This window comes from Bemisia tabaci, chromosome 6 (genome assembly GCF_918797505.1).
Source record: "Bemisia tabaci chromosome 6, PGI_BMITA_v3".
Taxonomy (NCBI): Eukaryota; Metazoa; Arthropoda; class Insecta; order Hemiptera; family Aleyrodidae; genus Bemisia; species Bemisia tabaci.
Genome location: NC_092798.1, coordinates 20,771,071 through 20,791,886, shown reverse-complemented (window position 1 = coordinate 20,791,886; position 20,816 = coordinate 20,771,071). Strand labels below are relative to the sequence as shown.

Genomic DNA, 20,816 nt, shown 5'->3' with positions numbered 1-20,816 from the left:
GGCGTGATCATTAGTCATTCATGGCAGCTTCCAGTTCAGAGGTTGGAATTTCGGTCACCTGTTACAGTGTAACGCCGCGGACGGATCGTCCGACCAAAGATCCCTGTAACGCCTCGCTATCGGAATTTCCGTAAAAAAAGCCACGAGTGGCGAATGATATACCGCGAAAAACGACTTCCCGATTCAAAGGAATACGGTGAGCGTTAAACTAGTGGCGTTTAATTCTGAAAATTTAGAGGGAGCAGAACTGGCATGAGGGAGGCGTAGAGGCTACGCTTACTGCTGTTTCGCCTTCAATTTTGAGGTAGGCTAAAAGGCATCCTCCATGCGGCAATAGTTGGAGGGTTTACACGGTTTTCCACATTGTGGTGAGCTACACTGGGAAAAAAAAGTCGCTTGGATCTCCAGACTCTTGAAAACAACGACAAGAAAAAATACTCTTGATTCAATTCGATTTTTGCTTGAATCAAAATGAAATCCGCTTAAATTAAGAGGCCTGGTTCTTGATTTCAGCAAGAGTCCAATTGAATCAAGAGTATTTTTTCTTGTCAATGTTTTTAAGAGTCTGGAATCTAGATCCAAGCTACTTTTTTTTCCAGTGTAGCAACACTTTTTACCCGCAGTAAATAGGTACTGGTAAACTCTCCCACCCCCTTTTTAGTTAATTTTGATGGCATCTGTTCTTTTCCTTCCTCTTTTTCTCTTTTTTTTGTAAAAATAAGTTTCTGTAGATTTAATTTTTTTCAATTTTTGAAAATTGGATCTCTCTTGGTATCTTCCCTTTTCTGATCTGCTACACCTCAAGAAACTCGAACTAACCTCTTATACTAACAGCGATAAAATAGGGTGAGCATTTTCGTAAAATCTTAAATTAAATCTTTAGGAAAACCGATCGAAACAATCGTGTATTGGGTTTGGTATCGACAGACTTTGGAGGTGCAAATACGTGATGTGGAAAACTTTTAGAATGACCGAGGCGCACTAAAAAAAACACATTGGATCTAGAGTCTATACTCTTAAAAACATCGACAAGAAAAAGTACTTTTGATTCAATCAGAATCTAGCTTAAATCAAGAACCAAGCCTCTTAATTTAAGCGGATTTCGTTTTGATTCAAGCAAAAATCCGATTGAATCAAGAGTATTTTTCTTGTCAATGTTTTCTAGAGTCTGGACTCTAGATCTAATGTGTTTTTTTCCCAGTGGCAGTCAAAACCCTCGTGTGCTGAGTTTGGTATCGATGGAGTTCGAAGGTGCAAATACATGATGTGTAAAACTTTTAGAATGACCAAGGCGGCTTCAAAATATTTTTACGGAATGTCATTGCTTGTTATTTACCTATTTGATAGTGTCCGTAAGGATGGTCTGCGATAGAAAACTAGGAGGAGGAGTGAGTTGCTGGTTGTGGCGACGATGAAAATGATGATGAGTAAAATGTTGAGATGATCCTCGCCGGAAGCCATCCGCAGTTTGAACCTGAAAATAAAAATCCGGAAATTAGGGGGGAGCCATAACGAGCGGGGACATAATTGCATGTACATGAGCCAGCGATGTCGCTGAGATTAGGCTGGATTCAGAGGAATAAAATTCACACGAGCGTGACTATCGTAAAAAAGAACAAGAGTCGGACGGAACCTGTAGAATTGGCGAGGAAACACAACGACAAACATTTCCTTGTGTAATTGTCTAAACTAGCCACATCCCACATTAATTTGGTCATTCTTGAGAGAACGCCAAAGTTCATACATTCACATCAGAAACGCATGGGGTCTTCTAAAATTGGACGTGCCTATTTATGCTAAAGCGAGCTTTGTGTAGATGAATGAAGTTTGGAAAGAACTATGTATTGCACACAAACTCTATTCAGATACTTCCTTTCAATTTTATGCATTTTCACATAGTTTTTTTTAGCATAAATACTTCCAATTTCAGATGGATAGACCGTTAAAAATTGAAGACAGAAAAGCTCTGGTGTAAAAGCTCCAGAGCCTCGAATTTTAATCATTTCCTCGTCGCAAAAAGCTCAATAGGGGACGCTTAAAATAAATTACAACTCCACGCGATTCACCAAAAATGTTAAAAAAAAAACATGTTCCAAAAATGTTCAAAATGTCCAAAAAAATTTCACCCAAAATGTTCGAAATCAACTTTTCAAAACCAAACATTGACATTCTTAGCCGTGAAATTTGAGCGGATCGACGGTCCCTCTTCAATTTAGAATAAAATTATGACTTTTATTATCTAATTTGGATTTGGCACTCAAAATTTTGGCAAGCAAGGCGTTAAAGGACGCATTAATGATTAAGACAACTCCTGGCTCATCCAAAAGGTCCATTCGATGCAATGCATCCTCGAAGACACAACAAAACCAGTCGGTGGATTTGAGCTTACTAAGACCAGACGATACGTAAGCTGCTTTTGAGCGTTGAATTTCCGGTACCGTTTGAAATCGAATACAGCGAGGCAGAGAAAGCTGATTCGGTGTCTGGAGAACTTTAGACTTTCAGGTACCTGCAATCCGGTATCGATCCCAACACAAATCACAAGTCCAACGAGCATATCAAAATTACCTGGATATGGCAAGCCATCCAACGGATTTGGTTTTATTCATCGATAGACTCATTATTGTTCAGAGCTTTTGAGTGACCAAGTTCAAACACCTCGACCTCGGTTGAGACGACACTAACGGTTTGTAATTTCAGAGGCTTCACAGAGAGCGTGCGATCGGTCGTGCGGTCCGAAAACTTATGAAATACACGACTCATGCGAGGTTACTGAAAAGAAGTAGCCTGAACTGCGCAGAAACCCGGGCAATTCTCGAAGGAGCTCAAAACTCCATTGAAACCCATTGAGACGGCCAGCCACACCCTGAAGCTCGATACCTTATCGGAACACTTGTAGTATTTACTAACTCAATTCACATTATCTCAAGTTTCCGTTATTTCGTTCGGTTGCACTCTCGGTTCTCACCTGACCCCCCTTGCCCTTAACCAATCAACATCATCGCATTGTTTTCGATTAAATTATATATCCCGTTGGATGTCGCTATAGCTCTACCACCCACTGCACAATCCGGCAAAGCTGTGTTGCTGACACCCATTGACTCCCCGCGGCGATGTTACTAACTCATGCGGAAAAGTCAGCGCTTTCTCAATGGAAATTCGCGCATTAAATGAGACGGTTTGGCAGCCTTGCAGCGGAGTCAAGCATTGCAGACTCCATAATCGTATTACTGACATAACGCAGCGACGAAGTGGCCCAAAATGGATACACCTGCGATCTGCGGTGGCCACGCCACGCGGCTCCATCAGCGCGATAATAAGTCGTATAGCGTTAATTAGAATTAAAGCATTTTAGGCGTCAAATGGCAACGCCGCTTAGAGTACCGCCCGATCGACGTTGCTATCATAATCGCGTACCTATTTGACGTCACGCCTGTGTACGCCATGACGCATGGGATAGTCTCCGAAATAGTCGCACCCATGCAGGCATGGTCGCGAAGTGCATGAGGGTGAGGGGAGAGGTAGGATGATGACTCTTCAGTGAAATACCTCGTCAATTTAGGTGACTAATTTTAAGTCAATATCATCAGTGAAAGGTGAAGGGTAAGACGACATGTTTGAGGGACTTATTGTAAAAGTGATTTTCGGGAATTATAACATTTATCATTCATCCAACTGTGACTGGAATAACCCGTTATGCAGTCCTACACTTACTGGAAGAATGGATTTCACATAGTTTGTCATAAATCATGTGAAAGGTGGTTTCAGAACCCCTCTCCGAGGTCAGTAAAAAACGAGGACGAAAATGCGATCGATTATTTTCTATGATAATTCGAGATGAGGGGACATACGAGACGTGGCATGCGCAGGTCAAGAAATAGGTTGAAGTGGATCAAATGATACTTGCACAATTGCCACTAAGTGCATTATGTCAGAATTGATATCATAATAATCGAAGAAAATTTTTCTATATTATGCGAGTTTGCATTTCCGGGAGGAAAATTTGATGAAAACAGTAGATGAGCAATAAATAATTTGATCATCGCTGAAGTTACTTCCTGAAAGATAGGTAGGAAAATAAAGTCTAGTCGTCCATTGCAATAACAAGTGACGAGAGTAGGTGAAAACAAAGATGGAAATTTTACGAGAGAGAGAGAGAGAAGATGCGCCATAAGGGATAGAAAATGCAAGAGCCTTAACTTTCATCCTGAAGTTCGACGGAGAAATAAAAATCATGAGTTACATAATCCACGATCCACGTCTTTGTTTGGATTGGAATACACACGATTGTAAATCAAATGAAGAGGGCGACAGGATTTATTTGCTCAGACGCACTTCGTGTAGGCCGAGGAGAGATACCTTCGTTTTATGGTCTAAACATGTGTATCGAGAGCTGAGGAATGCGCTGGAAATTGATAAAATCGGGGAGGTGTAATCCTTAATCGTGGCTCCAAAACAAATTGACCTCGTTGACACCTAAGCGTCCACTGGAAAGTTTGTTTTTGTAAGCAGGTAGATTCTTCCAACGCGATATCACTCGCAATTAATTGGGTCACCGTTGCAAGTCACGTTTTGGAGCCAACGGTTGGCAAACTGATCGATTTTAAAAGTCTTCGAAAAGAGAGATGCAACGACTGCTCTGCGGACAAGAACCTACGCAAATTCGAACGAGAAAGCAGATACTTTATTTCTGTTGTGTTGTTTCTGTTGTAAGAGCGTAACTGACTGGAAGTACCTAAATACTGTTTCCAGTCCCTGCACGATTTAATAAAGGCGATCGTTCTTGGAGAAAATCCACCGTCTTTAGTTAAACATGCCTTGCATAAACGCCATAATTGCCTAAAAATTTTACATCTTTTCGTCACGAGTCAAACCGATTTTTAAAATGACGTTTTCGGGAACCAATTTCCAACGATAAAAATCCAATGAAAACAGTTAAAATTTAGCAGCGATGAAATAACAATTTTCCTTTTTTCTTGCAAGCGAGTCTCATGTCTTGAATCCATAGAACAAAATGTATTACACCAACGAGCTACTCCGAAATCGCGAGTTAAAGTTACGGTTCTCGCGTCCAGTTCGGTCCGTGGGATAATTACAACACCTTAAAATTTAGATACAAGTTGAGTATCGAGCTAAATGGAGGCGGAAGATATCTGTTTGCAGAGCACATACGTATATCCGCCCAAGATTTATTGTGTAGATTAAGCGTTGTTTAATTGTCCTTCCCACCAATCAGAATGCTGCATCTGACAAATAGAGCTGCAAGGAGAAGTGAGCCTACTATTTTTGACCTTTGGTCGATGTCATCCCTTTGTTCGTGTAGAGATTTCGCCAGTTCTCTATTAATGGATCAAAATTACTAATACTGCTCGCTTTGCTCGCTTGCGCCGCTAAAATTTAAGTTTAGCACTGACTTTAGAAATTGATGCACATTACACTTAAACGGAGCATGGCATTATTATTTTTTTATGAGGTCAATTGAGTTCAGTTAGGTACTGACTTTATAATGTTATAAATCTCGTTCAATTCAATAATAGTGAAAAATGACTCATCAAATGCGCGGGAAACCATCACAAAAGGTTAGATCTCTATAATGCAGGAATTCTTGTTTCGAAAGAGGTTGAACCGTTACACACAAGTTTTTCTGCTCTCAATTTTCTTCGAATCTAAATCATACTGTGCATGTTGCAGATAATTCTAAAAACCGCACATAATTGGCTGCAGATAGTCAAGAATTTTTCCTCGAAGATGGGTAAATACGACAATATTGTCATAGTTCAAAGGCCACACGCGTATCCAAAAGGATTATGTTGCAACGCGAGTGACTATAATCGTAGCGGTCTCCGTCAAAGCTAATCTTTAGAGATGAAAAATGTGAGACTTATGAGAAGATTCAAACGAATATTTCCGCAAATCAGGCCGCGGGACCAGGATTTTTCAGTCGCGGTGCTACTCAAGATCAGTATCGCGCTCATTTGCGTCAGCAGCGTGCAATTGCACCGGCTCTCGGCTGAAAAATAATTCTCACATGACTCAACATGGATTAAATTTTTCACGTGTTGGAATTTATGTATAGGAAAGAACGGCTATAGAGTTATTGCATAAGCGAAAAGTGGCATCCAAATAACTGGACCGCACAATCAATTTTGAAATTGCATGCCTTTGTACACGAGGTAAAAAAGACAGGTTTCTTCGTAATTTTTCTATACTGACCGTGGGTTTTATAAAAACCCTAGTTGCAGAGAATGTTAATTTTACACTCGGAGAATATTTACGTTAAAAAAAATCATAAAAATCATGCAAGCACCATTGTTGATAGCATTACATTTTTTTCTGTGTATACAGACCTTTAATTACTGATCCCTTTTTTCTTTAACCACTCATTTGTCAACCGTGGCGTAAATTTTGTATACATACTTAATTTTTACAAATTCTTTGAGTAAAGGTATTTAGGGTGGAAAATTTACTTCCTCTGCTCTTAAGCAAAAATTGGGCAATTTTTTCATCTGTTTTCTTTGAATTTGGCAACAAAGATCAAGCCCAAACAGAGGCTTGGGCTGGACTCTATTTAAAATTGATTCCGTTAAGCAGAAAGGAACCAAGCCACATCAGCTATTGTCAAATTTGACCGGGCAATTTAATTTTTTTACGAGAGAACGTTTGCGTGGATTCCTTCAAAAATTTTTATAAGTTTGCTTCATATACTTTGCAAAAAATTCTCTGAAATTTTCTCAGAAACCCGTACGATCGTTTTCATGTGAAAAATTAAATTGCCCAGTTAAATTTGGCAAAAGCTATGATGTGGCTTTGTTCCTATCTGCTTAACGCGGTCCAAATACAAATAACGACTGATTGATCGGCCCTGGAATGCTAAGATATTTTTGCAGAGATAACCAACCCATACCACTAAAGATAAGCGCGAGTTTCGTCGATATGATTATTAAATTATAGGGACGAAACCGTTATATAACTCACAAAAATGATCCTATTTTTCAGCTACACCGCGATGATTCATAATAGTTTGCATAAAATATCAATAATTTCGGCTAAAATGAGTCACAATGAAATGGAGCCTTCAAAGAGTGGGAAGGAACCAGCTTATTGGAGCATGATACATTTTATTGAGGTTTTGAGGAAAAAAAATCTCACACTACTGAAGGAAGTTTTTTCTTTAATCCAAATACTCTTTTAGCTCTTACTCATAACTTGCTGAAGTATTTTGAACAAGCGTGTGCAAAGGTTACGCAGGATTAAAGATGAAAGGTTTCAACACCTTGGAAACGCGATAATGAACTTATGATGTTTTGAACAAGTGCCCATATCTCAAAAACACTCGAGGATGTCGTGTATAATATGTATTAATGCCACGCTTTGAAAATGTACTGGAACTGCTGCTATCGCAGTTTTTCCTCCTGTTAGACTGAAAATTCAAGTGCACGATTACAGACGAGTTAATCCCCCAGGACATCAATTCTTGCCACTTGATTTTATCGATCAAGTGTGACTCTAAGCCTGGTCGACGATCAGACAGAGGCCAGGAAAGGGATTGCTTCGAGGGGACGCTTCACAAAGGTCATGCAGTTTTGGGTTCAGGTGTAGTAACATAAGGTACTCCCCGATGAAAAGTAAACTACTTTTGAACAGGGACGATTGCAAAACAGTCAGAGGCGGATCCAGCAAATTGGCAACGCCGGATTTCCTCCATTTAAACCTATATTAAACAATCGATTCTTGTTTGAGCATCTGGCCCCTATAAGAGTCGATACATTCTCATATGTTTAAATGGAGTAAAACAACGTTGCCATTTTGCTAGATTCACCAATGATTTCAGTGTCGCAAAATTCATGATTGGGCGCAAAAACGTGACAAGTAGCGTGCAAATAAAGTTAAACCCATCTCATTCGTGCAAAACTGAGCAACATGGTATTTAAAATCAGTAACATGAAACATGTTGGTTTTGGCGGTCGAATTTTAGCTAATTTGCACAAAAAAGAGGACTTAACCTTACACACTGCACAAAATCAGGTACTGAAATTCTAACAACTCCTCAATATCGCACCGAGGAATGCTAGAAAATCACTATTGCGAGGGACACTTGTGCTGCAGTGCCAAAATCAGTCTGCAAATACAGTTCATGAAAGGGTTTTGACCAGGGTTCTAAAGAAGGGGAGTGATTTAAACTGGCGTCCATGACAGGCTATCACGTAATACGCAGCAAATTCGCATGAAAATATCAAACGATTAAGGGAGGTTTTTGGAAAACAAGCATACCGCTAAAATATCAACGAGAAGCACTAAAAGTGGTGCCCATGAGGCCATGTTATAAAGCAGAAATTAAGAAAATAGCGTGTGCTTGTATACGGAGATATGTTCGGTAAAGCTGTTTTTACAAAGAAATCAAGGCTTACCCGCTCATGTTGTCAAACGTGAAAAATTAATCCAATTCGAGTGATCACAACACAGAACCAACAAAACTCTATCGGTCAAGACGAAACTCGGTTTCAACTTCAAAATATCGAGACGAAAATATGTTCTAAGTGTTTTCTTCGCGAGAACTTGACCATCGTCATGAGGTTGAAAATGAAGGGGATCATGGTGCGAACCGAGGGACTAACCGTCACAAAAACCCGCGCACAATGCCACAAAAGCGATCGGGAACGCGGTTCGAATCGAAAGAGACAGCTTTGACGGAAAACTCGAAGAAAGCAGTCGCGGTAACGCACAGCACGAAACTCGACGATGTCTGGCTTGAGCCGAATAACAGCGTCGATTGAGCAGGGAAGCTGGATTAACGCTCCTATGAAAACAGTTGATAATGAGCCGAGTGCTATGTCCATTGATAAGATAATGAAAACGAATGCGACCTTTTTAGGTAGGTGAGCGATCGGTCTCTCTCCCGCGTTTGATGGCTTTATGATGCATCTCTCGGTTCGGCCATTTCTTTACATCAGCCTGACTTGGAAAGTGATTCGTCCCCTAATCATCCCTGTTTGTGAGTTTCCTGTCGCCTGACTTCCGACTCACGCTCACTGGATTGTTAGCTTATCAACAGCGCTTGCCATGTTTCTCGCGAAAATGAGCTACGAGTTGATGAGCGGTATGTTGATGAAACATGCCTTCAGAGCAATCTGGCGCAGTGAATAGCGACGATATGAAAGTTTTGAGTTGTCCTCTGAAAGGGTCAAACAGACGTCCTATCGAAGGAGGAATGCGCGCCTTCAAAAGAGCGTTTATGCAAAAACACCTCTTCTGTGTGGTCATAGTTGTAGCCGAATTTCGCTGTTCCATGCGAGATTTATTAATGTGAGTGGATCTCTAAGGGTGGAAGGTTTCAGTTTGATTCTGTTTCTTCTTTCATTCATTCAGTGGCTCAAATGTTAAAAGCACCAAATAAACGTATCTACCAACCTACCATTCATTCAGTCGTTCATTCATAATAATTTCACTGATGAAAAATTAAATGATATGCAATTTTCCACCACTAGCTGCATCCATCAATATTGAAATACTATCACCGTGTTATTAAAAGTTTTTGATTCGGTGTGGGAATAATGCAAGAGAAAATAAGCCCAAAATTGTAAAAAACAATTTCATACAAAAATTGTATCCTGGGGTTGCGATGAGATGTTTAATCGTAGAGGCAAATAACACCATCAGGACACACGATGTAAAACTTGAACGATTTTCACACGCGGTGAAAAGAAAAAAACACACACTCAATAAAATAATGATACACTTTTGACATTTACCTTCCATGAGAATAAAGAAGCATTTTAATCCTTTCACATTAACTCTCAGTGGCCCAACTTGCTGGATACGGATGTTGGTGAAAGAATGAAGCTAACCTGTCAAGGGCCGGTGCATTTTATAAATTTGACAAAGAGAAACTCTCGACAAATTTGACGCGAGAAAATTTATTCTTCAGAATGAGCACTTAGAAGTCTTTTCATTCATTTTCCTCGACACATTCTGTGAATTCCACTGTGATGATTATTTAACTATTAAAGATAAGGTCAATCAAAGATACCTGCGATCAAATAGAGTTATCTTTGGGGAATATTTCTGAAAGATATAATGAACCGAAGGATACATGTCTTGAGAGAAAGTGAGGATATGACGGAAACATGTAGAGCTGGGAGCAAGCAGTCTGATCTTGTATTGTTTGCATTGATCGTGAATGTATATCTGTTATTATTATGATCAATTCATATGTATTACGTATTTCAAATTGCAATTACATACTACATCCTTTAACAAAACTCAATGAATCAAAGATAAAAAGAGATTACATTATTGGAGTAAGTGGAATGACTGATAGATTTGACACAGGAATGCGGATGATAGTGCTTGTTTTGAAATTTTTCAAATCGCCACTTGAAGGAACTACGCAAGTTCCGTGGGCACTCAGACTCACACAGGAAAAATGTTGCGTCGAATTTTTTTCCCTCTTGCTCTCTTACCATATTGTGGCAATAATGCGCAAAAAATATGACGTCATAACTAGATCTACTATAATTTCAAATCAACAACCTGGTTGGGTGGATCAAAATCAGCCGGAGTCTCAAAAATAAAGCCAAGTTTAATAGGTCATATATCCTCTTAAGAGCAGTAAATGAATTTAAGCCAAAAGAAAGAATGTGCCATTAAAATTGACAATGACTGGATAAGATCAATCCAATGTATTCATTAGCAAATCCTGCCAAAATGAAACAAATTTAAACGTTTTTTGTTCAGTGTGTCCTTTTGTCAGTGTGTCTTTAAGAGCACTTGATGGATGACAAAAGATCATAACATGAAAAGAAAGTGCTGTGTATACGATGCGGAATCGCCCCTCAAAGTCGTCTGAGAATTGACGTAAGGGGCATACGAACCTTACATGTGCATTTCTTTGACCATTTTCGGTCTTTTCGACCTTTTTACCCATATCACGAGAAGCTGACACATAAAAAGCTGATACGAGATATGAAAGAATTCGAGTAATAAGGACACACTACTTTGATTGACTAAAATGCATTATCTGTGGAATTTCTGTGGAAGCTGATCTAGCATTTGCATTAAATGCGCAAATGATATTACGTGAGTGCCTAGCAAAAATGTACTGCAATATGCTGCAATGGGTGATTTTGGAGCAGTGGAAGAGGGGGGGTGAAAGAATGAATCATGCCCGTATCCTTCATTGCTTTAAGCTAGGAGATGCATTCGATTTAGAGGTGTAACGTAAGGCAGCGAATACAACTTTTCGAGAGCCTTTTTTTCCAGATTCATCGACATATAATTGCGCACATGCATGAACAAAAGCAAACAGGCTCTAAGGGTCTGCAAAGTTTTAAAAATGTCGTCATTCTAAAAATCAGCCTTAAGCCAGTAGTTAAATTGAACGCATCATTTATGGTCATTCGAGGATTAAAAGGCAATAAAATTGGAATGTCTATAAAAGAGAGCAAGATATCACTAATGACAACACGCAAAGTTTAAGTTCATAAAAATATTGCGCACTATCTACCATCCTTCTGGACGAGAGAAATTAAACCAATTTTTATTTGATCTTCCGCCGATTATATATTTATTATTCAAGAAAACGGGGAAAAGTGGAGGCATAATATCGCGACAACAAGGCGACTGAACCTGAAAGTTGATCCTAGACGCAGGAAAAACTTACTGCCCCAGGAAAAGACCCAAGGTATTTTGGAAAATTAACGTGAGTTTTCCTTTCTTTGTTGGCGAGCGTTCAGGAGGTAGGAATTTCATAACGAAGATTTAAGCTCGTCGGTATAGCAATGACATATAATATATAATATAAAAAGTCTAGGGATTACTTTAAATTATTAGGCGAGGCCTTGTTTCATTTTTTTGCCCTCTTCCTCCTTGTGACTCACTTCTAACGCATAAACTCCATCTTCTAAAGAAGAAGAAACTCCTACAAATTTCAAATGAGAGGTGGTTAAAAGATCTTTCCTCGAAAAATTCATCACTTTTTGGGCTTTGGAACCAAACTTAAAGCTAATCTCTTGCCTCCCTCCTTCATTGTAACGTACCGTAACGTACACACAAATCCTCCTCCCATGAAAGTTTGTTTCATAATACTGAGTGTTCCCTTGCTTTTCCTCATGGCGCCACAACGTCTATCCACTGAACAAACGCCACGCCTGATACGCCGTCCAAGAAAAAAACATCGTATTTGCATTTAGATGTTGCCAAATCTCTTCAAATAAGTGAAGGTTTCACGGAAAACTTGTAAACTCTCTTTGAATTTTTCAGGTATTGAGGCAGCTGCACTGGTAACAAAATCAAGTTCTGATGTTTGATTCTTGTAGATCAGCTAAAAATAATGAGATAGTCCAAACAGCATCTTTCTACGTTCAATATTGAGCGAGATATCGCGCTTTGAAAAATTCTGCATATGACGTCATCCACCGCGGTAGTGACACCCTTGCCTTTCTTTTATCCAAGTTCCACGTTGGGTAACCAGTATAAATGTGTAGCTCGCTGATTGATGCCAAGGTGGATGAAACCAAGGGTATCAATACTCTGGTAAATGACGTCGTAAACCGAATTTTTCATTGTGCGAAATCTTGGTTAATGTTAAACGTAGAGAGCAGCTGTTCGGATGGACCGCATTATTTTTAACTTGCAAGAATCAAGCATTAAAACACCAGCGCAACTGACCCAATCCCTCCGCAATTTAAAACAACGTATTTTAAAAAAATGTTTGAAAAAAATCACGGTTTTCCTAAAAAATAAAAATAATACATTTTTCAGAAATTTGGCAACATTCGAGTGATCATACGGCGCTTTTCCACAGCACGACACGATGTGATAGATTTTTCGCCGTGGTATGTCTCTCGCGCCTCGGTGCCGGCGGTGTTTCGGTGCGATTATCCGCTCAATTAATGTGATAAATTGACAATTTTATGTAATACGAAGTGGGTTATCGACCCGATTTAAAGAGAGGGAGAGTCAGTCGGGCGTCGAGTCGTCATGTCAGCGCGGCGATAGTGGTGGACGAAGAAAAACACGGCGGGAATTACATCGCAGCGGTCAGAGCGATGGCAGTTGGTCGCCGCGACTCACAGTGGATCGAGTCAATGGGAGAGATCGGACGAAATTTGGAGACTTCAAACGCTCATAACTCCGTTTATACAAAACTTTGAGGTTCAAAAAGTGGTTCCATTGGTTTCCTCGTAAAAATTTCTCACAAAAGCATCCCTTGAAATGTAGAACGTGACGAAATAAACACCAAAATTTAGAGTTTTAGTCAAAACTTTCATGCCCGACCTCTCTGAGTGACCCGATCCACTGTGCGACCGTCCAGACTCGGGTCAAAGGCCAAAGGCTCCCACAACCACATAGGTATGCTAGGTTAGCCGCACTGACTATGATGGATATCCAATGAAGTGAAAAAGCGCAACTGGGTCCGATCAAAGGTCAAGCATCGTGACCCCAGGAAACGATGGAAGTAGAGGAGGGAGTTGGTGCACTTTCATTTTTCTTTTTTTTTGGAACGTAAATCGTTCGGCCGTTCGTGTAATACGTCCGATTAGAGGTGGGAATTTCGGATTGGGGCTTTCCCTGTTTAATAAGGAGGCAATTTCTCGGATGCTATGTTTCCCCCTTTATCTTTAACTCTATGTGGATTATCGCGGTGAAGTATTTTTCCAGCTTTTAAGAATAAAAATTGATAGAATAGGAGAAGCAGGGGAAGGAAATACTATAGAATTAACTTTTTTTTTAAAAAAAAATGTCAGCCTCTAGAATGAGGACTTTTCTAAAAATTATCTTTTAGAAGGAAGGTTGCTTTTGTTCCTAAATTATCTAGTATGATTGTCCTCCAATTGGGTAATGGCATAAAGCTCTGAAAAATGTAGATACAATTTTAACCTCGATTTTGAATTGGAGGACCAAATAGATAAAATAGCTGAGGAGCTCTCAATGTTTTCAGTTATTATTGCGAGTTTTCCCTTTTTATAAGCATTTTATTAGTCAAGATAGGGTGCCAGTTTCTCGTTATTTTGTTGCTACTAGAAAATAAATAGTTCTTCTTCTAAGTAACTTGACCAATTGGCTATCAAAGGCTCAAGATCGAGGAAAACGTGACAATACTTGGAGACGTTGAGATTCTCTTAACAACTCCATCCACTTGACCCTTCAAAACGCCTGAAAGAAGGGAAAAAAATATGTTTCTTTTACTTGACGTGTGACAATTATATTGGATTGAAATCCCGAACTAGTTTTGTGCAGTTTTTACTGAAAATGAGTTCATCGGAGGGAAAATTTATCGATTAAAATTAAGAGCTCTTCAGAATCAAATATTGGCAAAAGCGAATAAGTCCCCCGTTGTAAAGATACGGTATACCAGACAGTGTAGTTATAAATGATTTATCCTATATCTACTGTTAAAAAAAGCCTGTCTGGAGCTTTAATCCTTCGGTAAATGTGTCTCTAGTTGTCTTGAACACGTGGAGAGGGGCACTATAATTAGGGTTAATAACTTATCGTGGATTATATTGGATTCGAGCGAGATGTATAGAAGGAAGTTGTGACTATAGACCACTGTAAATTTAGTTAAAAAATTGGGTCAGTTGACGAATTTTATAGATTTGATGTAAAATTATTGCTAAAAATAGTTTCTTTAAATGCAATTTTCACAATAAAAGTCTGCCAGCAAAAGTAGATGTGCTTAGGCAATGATACAGAAAAGTTTCAGAAAGTAGTAGAACAAATACATAAATGTAATTTAAGAATGAGGAAAATTTCAAATACGTTAAAATTAAAGGGTTGACGGTAAGAAATAAATTTTAATCAAGATTTCGTTAACTACTTCTTCTCGACGAGTCCATAAAGGTTTTTTCCTACCATAAAACTCAGGTGATCAGTCTGAAATGTAATTGTTACTGTGAAATGATTGATAAATGACATGAGAAAGCTACACAGTTAACTTTATACATGATAACTGTGGTGTAATCAGCAGATGGCCAATTGATAATTTGATGAACCGCTTTGTTTATCTAAAAAAAATTGAGAGCAGCAATCGAGTGATGTAATTGAACTGTCCAAATGAGTCGCAGATCATTTGCAGACATACAATGATTACATTTAATGGCTCCGTCAAAATTTCAGCACTATTTGGTGTCACTGGCACGCTTACTTTTACGATAACCTTTGCAACCTGTTTCAGAGAAGGGACATTTTTTTCTGCGATCATTTTAATCTGACATCCAGTATTACTAGAATTAAAGGTCGGATTGAATAATCCATCTGATGAATGGGCTGTATGCAGCATTGAAGGGTTAAAAGTAAAGTTTTAGATAATTTTATTCCATATATATTTATTTATAAATACTTTTTCGAAATTGAAATCTGTGATAGTCAGTTAACAGATTAAAGGAGGCTCGATTGCAAAATCAATACTATTTTCATCTACATATCTATGAGGTTATTTTAGTGACCAGTATCACGAATCATACTATTTGTTTGTCCTCGTTGCATCACTTTAATCATCGAAAGGACTTATTTAAAAAAATAATAATAGGAAGTCCCAAAGCATGCGTTCCGTAGAAACATTACATCTGAAATCATGTGATGTTTCTTGACGGCGTGGTATAGTGGTATAGGCTGAAACCACAGCCTCGCTTATATTCCGCATACTCGAATGATTCGATCACGATCTCAACTTTCTATCCATCCTGTTTGAATTTTTCCATTACCAAGACAAGTGATTCAACAATAGTTAAGGACTCTTTGTACATATTCTTACACTTACATCGCTGGTGAATTGATGCAACGTGACTGTGACGAGAGATGAGCTAAATTTAAATTGTTTGCAATAACTAAAAGCAAAATTTGAGGCGATAAAGGTTCTTTTCGAGATATCCCTTCCACGTGGAGGAAAACACAAACAAAGGTAAATATGAAGAGGGATAAGCGGAGTGAATGAGTGGGTTATTGCGCCCGAAGATAAAATATCCGTTGCAGCTCAGAAGCAATGAGGACAGACTTTATGGAGGACTTCAATGAGAATAAATTATGCATGGAAAGGTGGGAAGAAAGCTGGAGCTCCAGGGTTTTTTTTTTAATCAGGTGGGTACGGTTACGCTATCCAAATTAAGTTCCTAGAAAAACAAACAATGATGTCAAATTGGAAAAAACTGCTCGGTTTTCATGATTGGTCTAGGTTTGGGATGAAAATATGGCCTCTTTGAATCAGTTTTCTCCTTCTTTAGTATTTGAAATGATGAAGCAGGAATTAAATTTAAATGTCACAAATAAAATCAACGTTTTGCAGAAGCAGGCTATAGAAAGGTGGTAAGTTGACAACAGATTACTGGTGGGTTTCTTCGATGTATTTTTAGCGAGAACGATTTGTTATGAAACCGTTAGTAGCAAGTTTCTCAATACAACTGGATCTCTAAAAATGTAGGAATTTACTTCTTTTCGCAGGATGAAGTTGAGCACCGATCAGCGAAATCGGTGCCTCGTGGCGAATATCGGCTCTTGAACTTTGCAATTGAACACTTACAGTCACATTTTTAATAGGCCAGATTAGGAAAACAGGTGTCTGAGGCATAATTCAACGAGCTATAAAGTTAAGCAAGTTATTTCTCCTCTTTTAACAGAGACAATATCCAGACAGCACGTGGATTGCCCCGTGTCCATATTATCGAATATACCCCTATATCACACTCCCACAAGTGTGGTCGAACTAGAAAGTTCTGTGAGATGTTTCACCTTTTCTTAAGATGAAATAGGACGTCGAACGTCTTTTTAAGTAGAAAATGTACACTAATTTGATTTGATACTTCAACTTTGAAAAATATTGATAATGTACATCTAAAATTCGTTTTACTATCATATTTTTTCAAATATCTCGTATGAAGCAGAAATCTATCAGATGGGCACTTATCCATACCATTAAATTACAATACTTATAAATTATTTCAAGAGGGGGATCTAATTGCTACAATTTTCTACAGATGTAGATGTCTGAGAGAGAGTCTTTCTGTAGAGATTGGAAAAAATTGCCGTGTGACAGACACTCGCACTTAAACCCACAAAGGAAAAAATCTTTATGACAAAAGAAAATATATTTATGACCGGGGGGGGATGTGGAAGGAGGGGGAGATATTTTTAACGCAAGATCACCGAAGGATTAGACAAGGAAACAGAAGCAAAATCTACACATAAATAGTATAAGCCAAAGTGAGCTACGACTAAAGTTGAAAGTTCGGTACAACAATACTCGTCCGCGACCGGAAAAGGGGACAGAGAACGGATCAAGGCAAGATTAGAATATCACAATAGGCGTTAAAATAGAACCAAAATGCAATCTGGAGGAAATCGGAAGTAAAAATAGGAAACTTGTGGTTGAAATGCGGTGTCGAAACGGTTATCCTTCACTTCGATGAGGTGTCGTCATCGGCGTGGGGTGACGAAAATCCTCGGTCGCCAGCCCTCCTTCCCTCTTCTTGCAGAGTCTGAATACTTCGCAGCTCTCATTTCAATGTAACAACTTGTGATGAGGGCCTAATTTGAATACAGGAAGTCACGACCGGGTCAAAGTTCCTGATTCGGCCCTCGTGGAGGCTGCCCGAATCAAAGAGGAGCTTGTAAATAGTGAATACACGAAAGCCGCGAGTGTAAACACAAACACTTGGGCCCGAAACAACGGAAGTGTGACTATCGACGCATTAAGGAAACGGTCAAGTCCAAGTTTGGATTGGGAACTGGAATCGTGAGCACTTGGAGAGATGCAGAGCGTAAAGGCAGATCGCATCACGGTGTAAAATCATGTTTTGTTCTCTGCCGTGCTAAGGAAGAACGCCTCATGAACATTCAAGACCTGCCGAATTTCCTCCGATAAAACTTTCATTTTTGAGGAGAGTTATGAATATTTCCTCTTGGAATTTTTGGATGGTTTACATCTGATCGTGATTGAAATTTTCTGAAAAATTCGAGGGAAAATAATCACAGATTTTTCTTACGATTCGTATTTTAAAAGTGGGAATTTAGCAGCGCCTGAAGAGTCATGCGACGTTTTTAATTAGCAGGGCAGTGCTGATTTTGAACTTGGTCCGATTGACATTCGCGCTTTGAAATTAAAATGATTTTCCTGATTCCGGTCAGGAATAATACTGAATTTCGGCAGAATGTTGCGCTGAGGACTTTCTATGACTTTGATTTCAAGTTAGTCAAAAAAGGGTAAAGTTTTCATACGAAATGAAGAAGAACAAAAAAAAAAAGAAAAGAGAAAAAAACAGTAGAGGATGAAGAGGAAGGGGAGGCGAAATTATGGAAATAAGAATTTGGCTAAAAGATTCAGAGTTTGGTCAAAAATAGCTCGCTTGACAGCAACGCACATCGTTTTTAAAAGCTCTATATTTCATCATGTGTTTTCTTTTCAGCGCTCCATCGTTGGTGATACGCATCATTTGATAACGCACGCCATAAATGTGCCGGTAGATTTTAAATAATGGGAATTTAGTGCCCCGTTTAATGCCTCTTCTTCAGTTAGACTGATGCAATAATTTGCTTTCTTTGAGACATTTTCTGCGATCTTATCACTGTATCCTTGATCAAGACAGTTCTGCTGCAACAGACATTATTTTAATCGTCTTGAAATCATGTTTTCATTTTATCGACTATGCTGAAAAAAAAAAGATAAAATTTCCAAGTTTAATACTTGTCAACGACTGTAAAAAGATCTTCTATTCATTTACGCAAAATAAATTAATTTGTATATATTTCTCAAGTGTATCCCTTTCCATAAAAAAATTACCAAAAAAAACCCTTGTTAATAACCCAGGCGTGATTATTAATACATTGGGACGTTCTTATCAACTGTTATTTACTTAAGATTTTTTTATTTGACTAGAAATTTAAGTTTGAATTACAATTTTTCATCCAGGAAGAACCAGGTGTTCAAGAATAAGGTTACGATTTTCCAGTCCAAAACAACCCTTGAATGAAATTGATACTTCACGAGAAGTGAGAGGAGTATACTTTTGGAAGCATTTCGTTCTTCATAAAGCTCTGCGGACTGTTACGTGCCTTCAAATTAATATGAATCACACCTAACAGTATTATATAATTGGTGGCCGGAGGTTAGATTTAGTGGTTTTAGGAGATGAATAATTTACAATGTGACTCTGCGAGAGCACGCAAATAACAGCCAGAGTTCTCCATCGTGGATATTTAATTTATGACCATACGAACCGCAAATACGCACCTGGGTCTCTTAAAAGCTTTGGAGTCGTCTCGAAGACATCAAGCTGTCTCATCATATGAATCTTGCGACTGCGCTCCTGCGGATCATCACCGTTACCTTTCTCATTGTTAGGTAAACATGGTAATGATACTTTCAAGTCCAACCTTTAACTAGCGTGGCTATTTATAGACGATTAAAAGGAGGATGGGTCATTATGCACGAGTTTAGCTCGCATGCAGGAAAATGAGCGCCGAGATAGGCAATTTTGAATTTTTTATGCACTGTTTATAGTATCGGAAATTATTAAGGATTAACCGCCCTTCGTATTCAATTGGCATTATGAGCAAAACAAAGGAAAAATAATGATGTCGTTAAAAATAAGTCAGTCGGCAAGAGCGATGGTGTAACACTCTTTTGTAACGATTCAAATTACAGATGTTTTTTTGTATTCACGGAGGGATCATCACATATTTTTTAGAGAATACTTCAATAAAAACAATCGCAATTCCGAAAATTGTCTGCAATTTTCACACGATCAAGCTAGTGCAGCGAATTCTCTAAATTGTAAATGCTGGAATTTACACCCATCCCAAATATTATTCGCAGTATATTCAAATTAACCTCGTAGCATAGAGTGAAAGACAGAAAGAGGGGGAGGGGCAGCAATCTCTCAGTTGCCCGTTGCTTAACTCCGTCACGATGATCATCTCGTGGCAAGAGCATGACCACGGCGTCTGGATACCACTATTTTAACCTATAGGAGGTGCGTATTGCATATCTGAAAATTGAAGGCGCGCGATATCTTCAAAATCCAAAAGCCATCTAGTTGATGAAGAACACTTCCGCAAACGATATCATCTGCTCTGGTGTCTACGTTGATGAAGACCCAGAAATAAATTTTGATGACGAATCATTTAAAATGCGAATTTCAATTGTCGCTTTCAAAATTTCCGCTCCTATATAATCCATGAAAAAGAGAGGGAACCTACGTTATTGCTTGAAATTTTCATGGGATATTGTTCGAGAGTAGAGTAGAAAAATCACGCAAATTTCTTAGGACTTTTTTTCGAGAAGGTTCTCATTTAAAAATGATGAAGAGAGATCCAACTTCGAAAAACTGAGATACAGTGTTTTCAAAAGTCAGCAATCTACTCCCAGAGTCTAGAGCCTGAAAAATCCCCGCAGTTCGATTTAAATTACAGGCGTATAATAGATTGGCGGAATAATGACGCAATAAAAACATAGGAGTTGGGTTTGACGCGAGTATCTACCGCAGTGGATGTAGTTGGCCTGCCCTGAGTTCGCACCGGACCGGGCAGCTGAATGCAGGCCACACGCACGAATGCATCGCAATGTCATTACATACTGCAGCACTGAAGCCCGTAAGCAGCATGCACTTTGCGTATTGTATAATATTTAATCCTTATGTAATGGTCGCTCATGGGAAAACACGGATCATCTTTAATTATATCATGATCTGGATATAGGCTGCACGTTTCTGCTCCAGAGCCTGGCTATCCCGAAGAATGTGCTCCATAATCATGGTTAACCATTGTGATCGGACTTTCAATAATTTTCGCTCGCAAACAACAACAGCGGAAAAAACATTGCGAAA

General features: G+C 38.9%; 1 protein-coding gene across 3 annotated transcripts in view; it reads right to left on the bottom strand.

The window, feature by feature from the left end:
• Positions 1–20,816, bottom strand: part of LOC109042504 (uncharacterized) — an 88,303-nt gene that overhangs the window by 10,030 nt on the left and 57,457 nt on the right. The window contains exons 1-2 of one of the 3 annotated variants that reach the window (XM_072301898.1): positions 8,409–8,802; positions 1,337–1,474 (exon numbers count right to left, since the gene is read on the bottom strand). In XM_072301898.1, the coding sequence (XP_072157999.1) occupies positions 1,337–1,474; positions 8,409–8,416 (146 nt within the window). In that variant the 5' untranslated portion in view covers positions 8,417–8,802. Of the gene's footprint in view, positions 1–1,336; positions 1,475–2,568; positions 2,782–8,408; positions 8,803–20,816 lie in introns of those variants that run through there. The other 2 variants (XM_072301897.1, XM_072301899.1) reach the window with 2 other exon arrangements.